At 33.4% G+C, this 16,557-nt stretch overlaps 2 protein-coding genes across 4 annotated transcripts; one reads left to right on the forward strand and one right to left on the reverse strand.

The window, feature by feature from the left end:
• Positions 1 to 2,209: 2,209 nt before the first annotated feature.
• Positions 2,210 to 4,283, forward strand: LOC109811959 (transcription factor TCP4). The gene has a single exon (XM_020375817.3). The coding sequence runs from the start codon at positions 2,898 to 2,900 to the stop codon at positions 4,002 to 4,004; it is 1,107 nt and encodes a 368-aa protein (XP_020231406.1). The 5' UTR covers positions 2,210 to 2,897; the 3' UTR covers positions 4,005 to 4,283.
• Positions 4,284 to 5,755: 1,472 nt separating this feature from the next.
• On the reverse strand, positions 5,756 to 9,581 carry LOC109811944 (protein IQ-DOMAIN 10). Of its 3 annotated transcripts, none has more exons than XM_020375793.3 (6): positions 9,404 to 9,581; positions 8,400 to 8,511; positions 8,005 to 8,157; positions 6,693 to 6,920; positions 6,413 to 6,526; positions 5,756 to 6,336 (listed from the first exon to the last, which is right to left on the reverse strand). In XM_020375793.3, exons 2-6 carry the CDS (start codon positions 8,463 to 8,465, stop codon positions 6,037 to 6,039), a joined length of 861 nt encoding a protein of 286 aa, XP_020231382.3. In that variant the 5' UTR covers positions 8,466 to 8,511; positions 9,404 to 9,581; the 3' UTR covers positions 5,756 to 6,036. The 3 variants fall into 3 exon arrangements, with proteins under 3 accessions (XP_020231382.3, XP_082921226.1, XP_082921224.1); XM_083065100.1 differs by lacking the exon at positions 9,404 to 9,581 and adding an exon at positions 9,369 to 9,393; XM_083065098.1 differs by lacking the exon at positions 9,404 to 9,581 and adding an exon at positions 9,306 to 9,374.
• Between the last annotated feature and the right edge of the window lie 6,976 nt (positions 9,582 to 16,557).

Below are 16,557 nucleotides of genomic sequence, written 5' to 3' on the forward strand. Positions count from 1 at the left end.
TTATTAAACATGTCATATATTGATAAACCATTATAAATGACTTAGTGATGTTACATTCATATGATTTTAAATTTAAATCCTAACGTCGTACCTATCCCAGAGGAAGGATTTCTTCATGTTGTTATTAAATTAAATTACTCTAACTTGGTAGGGCTTTATAGTATAATACATCTCTTCAAGAGGAAGGATTTCTTCACAATCATTCCATAGCCCCTTTTTTTATAGCTTTTGAGTTGACTTCCAATAGATGTATAACAACAAGTATAGATTCTGTTATAAAAATTAGCTTACACATTCCTTATTTAGATTCTAAATAGTTGACATATAATGAAATCTTCATGCACTTTGTATTGATTTTCATCGAATGATTATGAAAGTCTAATTCTTTCTCTCAATCTTTGATCTCAATCACTGACTTTGTGTAATAATTTTGTTAGATATTTTAAAAGAATAACTTTAACATACAATTTCACCTAACAATTCCTCACCACACACACTTTAGGAATTTGTTGGGAAAATTATATTCCATATACACACAAACACATAATTACAAATAATTAAGGATTCTCTATCCACAACTCAATACCTATGAATGAAATAAATAATGTCACACATTCTTATCTCAATGCAAGAAGTGTAATAACAGCCCTCCAATCTCTTGATCACAACTACGACAGCGGTTTTAGTAATAAAAAGTAGAAATATTTTATAATATAAATGATAATTTTTTATATTTTAGCTTATAGTGATTAAAAAATATTTTATTAACTTATTATAAAAAAACTGATTTATTTTAATATTTTTTTTTATATCTTAAAAAGTAATTGATTATCTTTTGGCTAGTGACATGTTATAGATTCATTAAAGTAGGAAGAAAATTTCAATTCCATGCCAAATTAGTCTATTGATGAACCAACCCGAACCAACCCAAATTTGTCACACCCACCCAAATTGATAACTCTAGTTAATAGTGTTTTAAAGCTTTTTAATATATGTATTTACATCAAACAAAACATAGTCAAACATAATTAGATTTATGTGGTTTGGTATTATTAAGCTTTTTAATATAAATCTACAGAATACAGACAATTTAATAATCCTACACGTTTTTCTAAATACTGTCAAAATACCATTTGGTTGTTTTGTAACTATAAAAAGACATAATTTTTTTTATTTTCTTTTCATTTTTCTGTTTTTACAATCCCTGCGAATCTGAGTTCGTATCTCCAGGCCATAGTCTTGAAATTAGAAATGGACTACACGCTTCACAAGGACAAACAATATGTAAAGCTACAATTCAATACGTAGTTTTTCCTTTTAAAAAGTTTCTAAAATTCTTATGCACATAAACCATGAATCTTCTTGTTTTATGTTAGAGAAATTTTAAAGTATACATTTCTAAATATATAATAGTTGCTAAACAAATTAAAAAAAATTATACCTGTTTTTTCTCTTGATAATTTTTTTGCATCAATCCCTCCCACCTTATTATTTTATCTTATCGGTTCAATTTTAAAATATTAAAAAATGTTAACTCCTAACCAAATATATTTATAAATTTATTCAATTATAACATTGACAATCAGAATATTCCTAAAAAACCAGTTTCGAAAATAATAAATAATTAATGTAAATGAAATAAATTCCACCAACATAATTACTAAATGCGTAGCTTAATTAACACAAAATCATTTAATGATCTCAAATTTAAGTCTAAATTTGAAATTATGTTAAATATATATTGAAAAAAGAGTTAACACCTACCGTGATAATAGTATTTTTTTGGGCAGAACGATAATACTAAAAGTATTTAAGTATGAAATTTTGTTATGCCTCAAACTAAAAAGAAGTTTTAAATATGAATGTATGTAAATTAATTTTGGAATGAATTTTGTCTTTTTATTGTTTAATATTTTGATAGATAACTTAAGAAATGCGATAATTTTAAAAATATGATTATTTAAATGATTGAAAAAAAGGTAAAAAAAAAAAAAAAAGGAGGGGTGAGGGGTGAGGGGTGAGGGGTGAGGGGAGGGGCAAGGAAGTAAATTGGGATGGTGTGGTTTGTTTGGGGGAAAAGGACAAGCATGGAAAAACGCAGACAAACAATGTTGTTCCAAAAAGAAAGAAAAAGGAGGCCCCTTGAGATGGCGGGTACAGTAACATAACACTCGCTCCCAATGAAGGAAAAAGGAAAGGGTTTGGGACAAGTAAATTTGCATCATTTCTTTTAAACGAAGCAATAAAGATAGAAAGCCATAAAAGCTGTGAGGGTGTCCCTTTCCAAAGGTGTAAAGGATTGGATTACTCTTCCCTAGAGATGAGATGTAAATTGTAATGTAACCGTAGCCAAGGGTTCTAACATCTAACATCTAACTAGCAAGTAAAAAATAAAAAATAAAAAATAAAAAAGAGAGGGTGAAATTTGAAAGATTGAATGAATGAGTTTTGGATGGGTTGGTGGTGGTGTCATCATGTATGTATGTCTATGTAGTATGTAGTACAAGAACAGCAGTGATACTGATGAGAGCACAGCAGAGAGAAATTAAATTAAATGAGATGCTATGCTATGCTATGCTAAACACTTAACATTCATTCTCACTTCTGAATTCTGACCCAAACACTGCCTCTTATCAGTTATCCGGTTATCCCTCATCCGCGTTTGGCATGGAACGTCGAAAATTGAATGGCAGGGAATAGCAACCGCTGTCCAGGAGGAAAAGCGTCTTGTAAAAATCGTGATAATAAACAAAAGCAAACAGCGCCTGAGTCTGGATCCCCAAAGGAAGAACCAACTCCAGGAGGAGCAGGAGCAACGGCAACGGCAACAGCAACGGAAACGGGGTTTCTCGGCTTCGGTGGAGCATGCGGGTGGAACGACGTCGTCCAGGCAGGGCATGGTGAGAGGGGAGATAGTGGAGGTTGAAGGGGGTCACATTGTGCGGTCCACAGGGCGGAAGGACCGTCACAGCAAGGTATGCACCGCCAAAGGGCCCAGAGACCGACGGGTCAGGCTTTCGGCCCACACCGCTATTCAATTCTACGACGTCCAGGACCGCCTCGGCTACGACCGCCCCAGTAAGGCCGTCGACTGGCTCATCAATAAAGCCAAGTCCGCCATCGACCAACTCGCGCACCTCCCTCCTTGGAAACCCACGCTCCCAACGCACCTTAATAACACCCCGCAAAACGACGACGAATCGGAGAAACACAGCCACAGCCACAACCAAAACCCTAACCCCAACCAAAACCCCGATGTGGGGATTCTCAACCACTTCAACGAGAACGACAACCAAGAGAACCAGAACGTTCACCAGGATGGGGGAGGTTCAGGTTCGGGGTTTCTTCCGTTGGATAACGAGGCGATTAGGTCGTTCTTCCCCACGACGACGTCGTCGTTGATTCAGTTCCATAACTACCCGCCGGATTTGCTTTCGAGGACGAGCAGCCAGGACCTGAGACTCTCGCTACAGTCGCTGCAGGACCCGATTATGCTGCACCAGAGCAACAACGAGCACGTGCTATTCGCAGGGTTTGATAACATGGTAGCGTGGAATAATGCTGCTAATGATACGGGTGGTGGTGGAGGTGGAGGAGGAGGAGGAGGGTTTGTGTTTAACGCTCCTTCGCCTTTGCAAGGGCCGGCCACGGTGGCGTCGCCGGCGGTGGTGTTTGGCCAGAGCCACAGCCACGGCCACGGCCACGGCCACGGCCAGTATCTTTCTCAGAGGGGACCCCTTCAGTCCAGTAACAGCCCTTCCGTTCGTGCGTGGATTGACGCGCCGTCGTTTGTGGCCGCAGATTATCATCATCATCATCGACATCACTATCTGTCGCCTGCGGCGGCGGCGGCGGCGTTGGTGTATCAGTCTTCTCCTTCTTCGGCATTTGCGCCGCCCGGTGGCTTCTCGGGTTTCCGCGTGCCGGCACGAATTCAGGGCGAGGAGGAGCACGACGGCGTGTCGGATAAGCTGTCCTCTGCTTCCTCCGATTCTCGCCGTTGAACCGCTGCAGCCTCGCTGATTTCGGTCTCCTTCGGTGTGTGATGGGTTTCTGCAGGGAGGAGATGGATTTCGACCCGGAATGGTTCGGTTCAGTGGAGTATGCTTCTGGGAGGAAGAAAATCTGGGAGTTGAATTTCCAGGTTTTTTTAATTCTCCAGATTGTTATGTTAAATTATTTATGTTTTTCATGTTTGATTACGGAGACTTTTGTTTAATTCTGTGTTGGATTGTCATGTTTGATGTTTGTTGCAATTTGTAGTCGCTGGATTTGTACTTGGATTTATGTGGCTTTTTAGTTTTGGTCTGAGAACATGCACGTAGATATCACTGCCTAGTTTGATAGATTTATCTTGTATTATTTCCAACTTAGTGCAGAGCCAGAAGCAGGGTGAGGCTTTTTCTCCGTTGCAAAACAGGGCAAATCCCAAATAGGCCAACATATGAATAATTGGTATTTGGTTGTGTGTGTGCGCTAAAGGTTTGAATTGGTTGTTTACTGTCTTGTTTCGATAGAGGGAAAGAGACGGGCATTTTCTTCCTGTTTTGAAAATGCCGGATTCGCCTATCTGTTGTCAAAGGGATAAAAGAGGGGTTCTCTTTGTGTGAGAAATGATTGTTTACTTACTTTTTACTGCTTTCTAGTGCGACCGTCCATTCTTCTATAGCTTCCTCATCCTGCCAAAAGAATTGAAAGATGATTCTACTGTTTTATTATATCAATGATCTATCTCTTTCGTGCTTGAATTTTGGGAGCATTTGGCTGATAAGTCGTTGTCTATGAACAGTAGAAACTGTTTTACAAAAGAAAGGAGTTGCGTGTGAGTTGATTCCCAGCTTGTTAAAAGGGCAATTTTCCTAAATTCAGTATGGTTTTCTGCTTTTCCTTTCCCATGTCTTATTTCTAGTTCCTATTTCGCCTGTGTAACTATGTCATGATAGTGACTCAAGGGTTGATTGTGTGGGTAAAAAGGAAGGGAAGCCATCCATCCAATTCATATTGATGGCGGCGTACCCACTTACGCAGCTAGTGCCCAAGTATAATCCGAAGGGAAGCTTCAGCTTCTGATACAGTGATTTTTACGATTGGGTTTGGAACGTGATCTACCCCTTATGGAACCAAAATATCATTATTATGTTTTATTAAGTTCTCAACCACCCAACCTTAGTGTAGTAAGATGAGATTGAGTAGTGGGGGAATCTGAAGGTCACAGTCTATACTCCATAACCAATGAGTTGGGTAGATAGATCCTAGTTGGTAGAACAAGTGGGGAGAGTGGAAGATATCTGCAGGGACGAGCACAGCGAAGCTCAATTATGGAAGAATTCACACACATAAGTGCCACCAAAGTGTGGTTCTTGTCCTTCTGGGATTGGTCCCCTACCCCGTAAAACTCAGTGCCTTAAAAAAATATTTTCTAGTGTCCAGCTGGAAATTCTGTTTGTCAAGGGGATAATAATGAAAGTAAGGAAACATAAAAACCATTGGCCTCTATTGAGATCGTCGTAATTGTTTTTGGTTGTTGGTGCTGCTAGTCGGTTGATAAATAACATTACTCCAAAAAGTTGAATTGGTCATTAAGAAGCACACAACTCATGGCTGATATATATGCAAAATGAGGCAATAATTAATGACGGTGTTAAACCATAAAGAGGCCGACCATCCTCTGTCAAATTTTGTCTATATGAAATCATTCTCTCAGGAGGATAGTTCATTTAATTTTCCTCGCTTTTATTTTTCATAAGCTTGAAAATAGACGCGGTAAAAATTTGAATTACTGCCCCTGGAATGAAAGGGATAATAGATCATTCTCAAGTTTGAGCCGAAACTAGGAAATCCATATTTGTATCATATACACCATGCAAAAGAAGATAACATGTCTCCTAGTGTAATAACGTACACACCGAATCGTAGATTCTCACCAAGCCAAATATGGAAAAATAAAACCCCAAAAGAAGAAGAAAAAACAATAAACCGTCAAATTGGCTGCCTCAGCGTTATCCAAGGGTTCTCCCATGATAGCATGGACTATGGCTATTTCGAATCATTGTTCTTTGACATCCCTGAAGTACCGTTTTCTTTTCCTTTCCCATTCTCCTTGCCGTTTGACAGGGCGTGTTTAGCCAAGGCCACTTTGCTTTCACTGTGATTCATCTTATCCAATTTTGTTTTTTGCTGCTGCCCATTGAGTTTCTTTGTTTTGGTGGATTGAACCCTAACCCGGACTTCCCAAGGACGTGCTGCAACCCAACGCTCTGTCCAGCTCCAACCCCAACTTTCTTTACCAAGGCTATACGAAGCCTGACCAAAATACTGGCTACAGTTTGGCCTCCACTACAATATCACATACACAAAATCGTTAAATTTTGATTTTTTTGTATGAATGAAGCGAGCAAAACAAGTTTTTTACCTGATGAGAGAAGGCATATGCCATGGCTCTCTCTCGTTTAATTGCTGCTTCCTCTCGCTGTTGCAACCTGGAAAGTATCTCTTCCATGGTTTCAGAACCACTGCACCATTCCACCTGACATTCATATAATACCAAAAGGGCATGTTTTGCTAATGTTCAGAGGATATGCTAAAAAAATAGCCCCACATTGCGAAAAATAACAGAAAATGACTGATATAAATAGTAACACTTGCAAACGGTTGAAATCAAGCAATGGCTGTAGATTATATAGAAACGCTACCTCCAGCTCATGAATCTTAGCCTCAAGTTTTAACTGGCTTTCCAATTTCTTTTGTTTAATCCTCGCTTCTGTTATCATACAGATTCTTCGAGCTCTAATTTGTTCTTGAATTCTGCTCCATGAATGTATATAGCTTAGTGCAGTTGCTGTTTGCTCTTTGGCTAGGTGATCTTGAATTAAAGTTTCGAATTTCACTGCTCCCCTTAGATGGTGTAATGTTCTTCTTGCCTGCATGGGTACAGAGGGTAGAGCGGAAGTTCACTCTCGTCAATAAGTCTGATAAACTGCTTGATTTGGGGAAAAGTCTCAAATCAATTTCTCTAAACATAATAGATGTATTATGTTTGCCGCCATTTTGGGGTTTCTAAAAGTAATCTCAGTCAATGGAAGGAATCAATCCTTAAAACAGGATTTGTCGTTATTCAGTTAGGTATAAGTAACAAATAGGAGAAAACAGAAGTCCTCTGAAGATGACGTAATAGATGTATTATGTTTGCTGCCATTTTGGGGTGTCTATGAGTAATCTCACAGTCAATGGAAGAAATCAATCCTTTAAACAGGATTTGTTGTTAATCAGTTAGGTATAAATAACAAATAGGAGAAAACAGAAGTCCTCTGAAGATGACGCAAATTGTTGATTCAGAGAAGTAAATGGCTGCTGAAAAAGGGCAAGGCCGCATTACAACGAACAATGTCACCATATCCCTAGGACATAACTCCCCTTCCAGGGTCGGAGCAGGGTGACAGAGTCTGAGCTTTAATTTGATTATTTACAGTAGTAAAATCAGAAGTAAAAAAGACATGAGTAATATCAGCTCCAAAGTCATTACCAAAATAAATTATATCCGACAGAAATATATATATATATATATATATATATATATATATATATATAATAAAAAGCATTCAATATCACGTCATTAAGTCTAAAGTTTTTCACTTTCAGTTAAAAACAGACGCCACAAGTTTCAATGATAATGTAGAACATTTTACACTGTTAGATTGATAGTGAATCAAAATTATAACCCATGTCACTTTAGTAAGTTGAGAAAAAGAATATTAACAATTGATTAGCAACATATGACTTATCTATGATTTCTGGGAAATATAAAAGGCACCACTTCAAGAAAATACAATTTTCATTCAGTGGAGCAAGGAGAAAATGAGGCAAAATTTCCTAACCTTGCAAAATTGGTTACCATAATGGTCATCATAATGAAGATTGAGAACGAGTCAGATTAAAGTAATGAAATGTCGGTCTAAAAAAGTGGTCTAAACATGTAATGGAATAAACAGCACGCAGATAATGTACCATAAATGATCGAAATGCATTTTGAATCCGAGTTGCTGCGATATCGTCCATCAACCTGGCGGGAACAGTCCGGTCCATCATCAAACCTTCATTCGGAATGCTACTTGACTCTTCACGAGTACTCTGCTTCCCGTTGGTGTATTCATTTGAATTCTTTATAATAAAAAAATAAATTGAATTTTCAGCAGTGGTCTGTTGTACTTGAAAAATATATGTTTGACTCCAAAAGCAAATGAAATATCAAAAGTGAAGAGAACAAGAAAAACAAGTAAATCTCACAAAGATCAAATCCTGAAAGAATATCTAATGAGAAGCAGAGAAATCCTCTCCAAAAACTATCAACATCTTTGCAAACTTGAAATGCGAGGACCGAAAAGAGGAAGAAAAGAAATAACCTTTTCTTTTTTGTTCTTCGATTTCTTCAGTTTAACTATTATCTTGAACCATTTCTTTGGACCCATTCCTATTTCTCAAGAAGGTAAGAATAGGAAAAAGCCAACAGAAAACCTGCATAACAAGCAATGATCGAACAGTTTTTAGTAAATCCCATGTATAAATTTATATGATGGAGTATATTAATGAAGATAGAAGATCATAGACTTTGTTAAATGTTTACCATGTAGACAGTTAGAAAGACCAACAGGACAATTTCCCATATGAATTGTATTCATTATGCAGTAAAATCAGATTACATTTTCTACAATATTTTTTTTTGTATTTTCTCTCTATCATATTAACCATCTTATGATGTTCTCTCTTGAGTTCCTATCCTATCTCACTCTTTTTTGTATGGTTTTTTGTTGGTATAAAATTTATGTAAAAGTACAATTTCTCTTAACATTAGGCTACATTCTTCCAATCAAAACAAAGTAACAAATAAGCCAAAAGAATCGTAGTCAATTTGAAGGATAGTTGCTATTTGCTAAATTTTGCTCCATTATCCATCAGTTTTCATTTTGTGTTAAGATCTCAGAATTTGATTTCAACTTTTATGAACTTTGTTAATGAAAATTAAATATATTGCAGTAAAACTAGTTTTCATGCAAAATTCAGATGTAAAATGAGTGAAAAAAAAAAATATTATGCCATCTTATAGTGCACACAACATAGCTCTTCAAATACCAAGTATAATAGTATCATACAATCTATCCAAATCATATAATTGTAAAGTCGTGACATATGGGTTTGATTTCAAAGCCAGAAGACCCTGTATTCATATACCCCAATTAACAAACAATGCACAGACATGATTATATATTTTGACTGAAAGCATGTGGCACAACAAACAACAAAATCATTACAATGTCAATGCAACAGACAACGAAACCCAAGGAGCATCAAGATTTCATGAACAAAGCAAGAACCTGAAAGTACAATGATAAAGGTAAGGGACATATACCAGGGTGAGAGAAGAAAAGGAGTTTGCTTGGAGAGGATAGAGAGTGGTGGGTAGTGATGATAAGAGACGTGGTGCATTGAAAGGCAACACATAAAAAGAGAGAGAGGGTTCTATAATAGTGTAGTGACAACCCAACCACGCTGAAGCAGATGTTTGATCTCTTTGGAAGTTTAGGAGTCTAGAGAAAGGTGAGGGAAGGTAGTAGTCATGTCCAGTTGTGTTTCTGAAAATGAAATACCATAATTATATCATTGAATGAAAATACTATAAATTTAAGTTCGGTTTTAGCCAAACTAGGTGCACCCTTTGGGTCATAAGACCAACCCTCTCTAACCAATTATACTACGGAATCTCATTAACTTTAATGTATACATCTACTCTTTGTATTATAGAGAAATGTTAATTATACTCATCCCGAAACTCTATCTTAATACTTTTTTTTTATTAGTTAAAAATCACAAGTCTTATTGAATCCTATTACTAAGTTAGAATAAAGATTCATTAAATAAAATAGGAAATTTACAAAATTTATAATTTTTAACAAATTTCAACTAATAATAAAAAAGAATATCAACAAGTGAGTATTAGATCAAGTGTGTTAATATTTATCAATAAGGGGAGTATTAGTGGCACTCCTTATTTGTTGTAAGTGAATGTTAAAAGAGTCGGAAAAAATATTGTTAACACTTCTTTTTATATTATATACAAATAAATCCACAAATATGACTATCCAATATCTTAGAAAAAATATTTTAAAATATTTTTATTTAGGTGAATTTTAAAATAATTAAGTACTCAATACATAATTATAAAATTGTGAACACTTGAATATTCAATAGGTTAAATCAAATTAAAAAAGAATTTATTTAATAATTTAAAAAAAATGAAATAACATATGAAAATTACGAGATTATTCATGTTTTATTCTTAAAGAGTGTCTTTGTCTATTTTTCTTTTAATTTTATTTTCTAATATTTCCACAAAATCTATTTTAATAGTATTTTTCCTAGTTTGTCAAACTCCATTAGCATTCATACTTACTTCAATATTCAATATTAGCAATAACTATACTATACTTATAAAGATCCATCCTTTTCCTCCATTCCTAATACACTTTTTAGATGTGCAATAATATAGAAAGACAAAATACAAACCTAGAATACAGGATATTTGAAACGATAAGATGAGCATCCAGATAGTTTAAGTAAGTTTCCTTTCGAGTTCTTTTTAATCAATTTTGAATAATTTGCGCTCATTATTAAGTATATAAATGTTCTAATGTAGAGAAAGGGATAAAAATTATATATCCTTAAAAAGGGAATACATGTATTATGCTCCCTCACATCCTTTATGCTCCCTCACATCTTTGTATAAAAGAAATAAGTATCTATTTTAAAATATATTAATTACTAGTTTCTTTTTATACCTACATGTAAGTGAATGTATTTATTCATGTATTAACACTATAAATTATGTGATGAAATAAGTTATCTCTTAAATTTGATGTAGGCGTGTAGTGTCATTTAATGCTATTAGTATTTAAATCATTAAGTTTAAAAGATACTTTTAAAATTAATTTAATTTTATGACATTATTAATAAAAATTAATCATCTTGACATTTTTTTTATTGATTTTAATTATTTATTTATTTATTTCTTATATAAAAGATCAAATAAAGTATTCTATAAAAGATAATTACATAAATCCAATTGTAACATAACTCTAATCCTTGAAGGCTATTTATAGCTTTTTCAAGTTGTTCTTATTATTAAGCTCCAAAAGAAATACATGTTAAGAATACTTTGTGCCAATATTATGGTTAAAAAAATGTTAGAGAATTGCATCCAATTAGCTAAATTGCGTGATGTTTGTTTAATGAGATATTTTTAAAAAGAAAATAATATAGTTTACTACTACATTTAATGTATAGAGTAATACTTAAGATAAATGAACTTTCATATGTGATCTAGATGTAGTGATGACTAAGTTAAACTATTTTCTCTAGTAAAAAAAAAGATATCTTCAACCTTAAAGGACTTATAGACAAAAATTATAAAATATAAGTGATAGTACAATCTATATTAATACTAATTATCATTTTATAAAGTTTACAAAAACTTTGCAACATTATTAAAATCTTGCAAAATACCACATCAGTAAAAAATTGGCTGATTGACCATATTGGGGCAATTCCTCAAATTATTTACGTAAATGGGGCAGTTTTTAAACAATATACACCTTTGGGGCACTTTTTAACGGTGTCGCTATGGCCCATAGCGACACCGGTGACAAGTGGCATTTTTGTAACTCCAAGGAAGCCATGAAAGCCATATTGATAATGTCGTTACAACTTATAGCGACACAAAACAACTTCAATAAAGTCGCTATAGCCTACAACGCTACATATTTAATATAAAAAAAAAACTGTTTTAAAAAAATATAAGTAAATAATTAAAATAAAAAAAAAGAATTTGTGAAAGTGACGCTATGGCCTATAGCGACATTGTGTCGCTATAGGCCATAGTGCCACCTATTTAAAAATTAAAAAACATAAATAGAAGAAAAAAAATATAAAATAAAGAAAAAATAGAAAAGATAAATATATAAATATAGATTTATATGATATTCATAAAATAAATTAAATTTTGGGAAAAATTAATTTAGTTAATAATTTAAATAAAAAAACGTCAAAAATAGTGGCGCTATGGCTTATAGCGACACAGTGTTAGGGCATAACGCCACCCGTTTAAAAATTAAAAAACATAAAAAGGAATAAAAAAATATATATAACATAAAGAAAAAACAGAAAAGATAAATATATAAATATAGATTTATATGATATTCATAAAATAAATTAAAATTTGGGAAAAATTAATTTAGTTAATAATTTTTAAAAAAATAAAACGTCAAAAATAGTGGCGCTATGGTCTATAGCGACACAGTGTCGCTATAGGCCATAGCGCCACTCGTTTAAAAAATAAAATACTTAAAAACAAAAAATATATATATAAAACATAAAGAAAAAATAGAAAACATAAATATATAAATATAGATTTATATAAAATTCATAAACAAAATTAAAATGTGAAAAAAATTAATTTAGTTAATAATTTTAAAAAAAATAAAAGGTCAAAAATAGTGGCGCTATGGCCTATAGCGACACTGTGTCGCTATAGCCCATAGCGACACTGTGGTGGTTGAAAAATTGATGACACTAGCCACGTGTCAAATTACCGCAAATTTAAGCAATAGTAATTGACACGTGGTGTTTAACAGTAAAAAAAAAATACCCCTATATAAGGGATTTTAACCTTGAGATGGTCCCCCCATTTGTTTCACCCATTGCCTCCGAGAATCACCATCAGGTAAGCAAATTTTTTTTTCTGTCTTTAATTTAATTATAAATTATTTTGTTATTTTTAAATTTTTTGTAACTTATATATATTTTAATTATTATTTCAGGTTAATTTTGTTTTTTTGGACTTCCGCATAGCCCTAGAGATATTTTGTGTTTGAGGTATTTTCTGTTTTATTAGTTTCTGTAATTTAATTAATTATATTTATTTTTTTAGTTAGTGTAATTTAATTAGTTATATTTATATATTTTTTCTATAATTATTATAAAGTCGTTATGACTATATCATTTTAAATAAATTATATAAAAACTGACTTTATTTAAATTTTAGATTTTATAATTTCATTCTGTGTAATTATTTAATTATGAGTATTTTTTTTTTGTTTGTGAAGTCGCTATAGCCTATACCATTTTAAATAAATTGTTTTTTTAAAAAATTTATTTAAAATTTAAATTATTAAATTTAATTCTGTGTAATTTATTTAGTTATATTTATATTTTATTCTTGTAATGATTCTAAAGTTGGTATAGGCTATATCATTTTGATTTATTTATTTAATATATAAATTAATTTAAATTTTTTTTAAAATTGATTTTGTATAATTTAGTTATATTTATATAATGTTTTTAATTATATATATAAATTTTAAACTCGTTAAAAATTAATTTAATAAATAATTGTATTTAAAAAATTTATTTAAAAAATAAATTAATTTTAAATTTAAATTTATTTAATTTAATTCTGTGCAATTTATTTACTTATATTTATATTTTTTTCCTGTAATGATTCTAAAGTTGCTATAGGCTATATCATATTAATTTATTTATTTAATATATAAATTTATGTAAATTGTTTAGTATAATTTAGTTATATTTATATAATGTTTTTAATTATATATATAAAAAAATTTTAAGGTTGTTAGTGTTATATTACAATTTTTTATATTAGTTTATTTATATTTTATATAATGTATGAAATAATGTGTTGTTATATTTTGTTATAGATGTCATCATCTTCTACAGCTATGTGTGTGACATGTGGACCCATTGAGGATGATTTATTGACATTGCAAAATATACATGTTTTACAACATGTTTGGAATAGAGAAGATGATAGGAAATTAATAGCACGACGTGCTGCTCCAACGCGCAATGGAATTGAGGGAGTTCCACATCAAATAGTTCCGTTATTAGAACCAACAGGATTTGGATGAATTGCTCGTTTGAGTTATATCAAAGTTAGTCCTGGTTTGTTAACTGCTTTGGTAGAACGATGGAGACCAGAAACACACACATTTCACATGCCATTCAGAGAATGCACAATTACTCTTCAAGATGTTGGTATGCTTGTTGGTCTTCCAGTTGATGGTGAACCAGTGTTAAGTCGAGACAGTGCTAATATATTGGGATTAGGTACTAAAATAACTATACTTTAAGTTTTTTTTTGTTATACTAATTGCCTTTTATAATATTAATAATCAGTAAATAATTTATTTTATTTTATGCAGCTCATGATTTTTTAGGTGTTGTTCCACCTCAGTCAGAAATTAAAGGACATTGCGTTAAGTTATCTTGGTTGGCGACAAACTTTAATGACATTGCAGATGACATAAATGAGCTACATCAGTTGCTTCCTTATGCTAGAGCTTGGATACTACATTCTCTAGGAGGACTTCTTGTTCCTGATAGATTTTCAAGCTATGTCTCATTAAGGTGGTTAGCGTTTTTAGGTGACTTTCAAACTATTAAGACATATGCATGGGGTGCAGCTGTGCTTGGATGTTTGTATCGCAATTTATGCACCTCTACTGATTACAAAACGCCTAGTTGTGGTGGGTTTACACTTTTATTGCAGTTATGGGCATGGGAATGATTCCCAAGCATTCTCTCTTCACCATTCTCACCTATTCCTCCAGGCAGTCCTATTGGTTTAAGGTATGATCAAATTCAAATATTAACATTTATATAATTATTCAATAAATTTTAGAGAATTTAATTGTTTACATTTTGATTTCAGGTGGTCCAACACATCCACTAAAATAAGTATGAGCGATGATATTAAATTTTATCGCAAATTCTTTGACCGTTTGACTAGAAAATCTGTAAGTAATTCAAATTTTAGGGGTTTTAAAAATTCATTATGTAACTTATTAGTATTTTAATATAAACTAATTAAAAAAAATTATTTACAGATTATTTGGCAACCATATTCGCCTTTTGAACAGATGCCCGAGGACTGCACACAGGGGATTCGTATTTGGGATTCTGTAATCCCGTTACTTTCTCTGTGTATTTGTGAATGGCATCAGCCAGATAGGGTGATGAGGCAATTTGGTTGCCAACAACCAATTCCAAATCCTCCGATGACTCCTGCTCATGTGCATGCGTTGACCTTGCGGGGAAAGGCTGATGATGATTGGACTACAATATTAAGTCTAGCACTTGAGCATTGGGCCAATCGATATGCATACCACTTTGCACCTACTCCTCCACAGGTTGGACTATCTTGCACGTTTCGTTGAGCCAGCTGAGGAAGCACCCCCTCCCTATGATTCATATGACTTGGGGACTTTCAATGTTCCTCCACAGTCTAGGGAGGCTACAGGATTATCTCGACGAAGAACGACAACTGAGGCGATGGATCACATGTACCCTACTTTGCCAGACAGAGCAACAGGGTTATATTATATTCCTTCTCAAGAGCCCAGTTATCCATCGCAATCCCAATATACATATTGGTACACACCACCACGCCCACCAGGTTTTGAGACATCAGTTCCGATGACAACAACACATATATGTGAGTCACTTGGTTTAGACTCATCACTAGAACCCGGTATATCATCAGAAATGATGGATCATATTTTTGGAGAATCCTCTTTAATAACTCCACAACCAAGTCTGCCATAGGATGCCACACAACAGAGTCAGGAAGCACCTTTTCATATTCCATATGATCATGATTATATCAGTCGTACTTATACATCAGGTCGTATCATATTTTATTATTTTGTTATTCTTTTCTTCTTATAATTATTATGAATATTTATAATTTGTGTTAAATTTGACGTTGCAGGTGTTGATTTGCATCCACAATTTTCTGCGGAGGCTAGTCATCCACCATCACAGCCAGAACAATTACGTGTTCGAAGAAATCCTCAAAGGGCTGCAAGGGAAAGACCACGACGATGTATTCTAACTCCTGGTATTGTTAGAGGGCATCATCATGACGACCAGCGACAAGTAGAAGATTATGAGGAAGATCAGGAAGACGATGATCAGTAGACATTGTATAATTATGAATAGACAATAGTAATTACATTATCTTTTACAATGACCATCATGAATACACATTAGTAATTACATTATCTTTAAAAAATGCTAAACATCCTCAAAACTTATAGACTGATTATTAGACTTAGATGGACAATTGCGCCTGTTGTGACCTTCTTGTTTGCATATGCTACATTTTGGTCGTCGTTGTGAGCTTTCAACCCAATCCATTTCGTTTCTAATTCTTCTGGATTTTGGTCTCCCTTTCCCGCGCACAGATGTTGGATCTGGGACAAGTATCCAATCCTCATTACTTGGAGGGATTAAGTCTTCATTTCCGATTGGTTCTCACGGACCAGAGTACGCTTTTAAAACATAATCACTAGTATAAACAGGATCTATAAATTGGTAGTAATCAATGTTAACAACACCACATGCAACTATAACATGAGAACAAAGATAATGAAATGCTGTAAACTTTCTGCATTGACAGTATCGTTCCTTTAAATTTACTACCCATTTCTT

The sequence above is a fragment of the Cajanus cajan genome, chromosome 10, assembly GCF_000230855.2.
Source record: "Cajanus cajan strain Asha chromosome 10, NIPB_CcT2T_4, whole genome shotgun sequence".
Lineage (NCBI taxonomy): Eukaryota > Viridiplantae > Streptophyta > Magnoliopsida > Fabales > Fabaceae > Cajanus > Cajanus cajan.

Bases quoted from the DNA above. Each gene is read 5' to 3' on its own strand.
- LOC109811959 (XM_020375817.3), top strand. From the start codon at position 2,898: ATGGTGAGAGGGGAGATAGTGGAGGTTGAAGGGGGTCACATTGTGCGG.
- LOC109811944 (XM_020375793.3), bottom strand. From the start codon at position 8,465: ATGGGTCCAAAGAAATGGTTCAAGATAATAGTTAAACTGAAGAAATCG. The intron at 6,921-8,004 runs GTACATTATCTG...GTACCCATGCAG, and splicing joins ATGCATTTCGATCATTTATG to GCAAGAAGAACATTACACCA. The intron at 6,527-6,692 runs GTAGCGTTTCTA...TATGAATGTCAG, and splicing joins CTAAGATTCATGAGCTGGAG to GTGGAATGGTGCAGTGGTTC.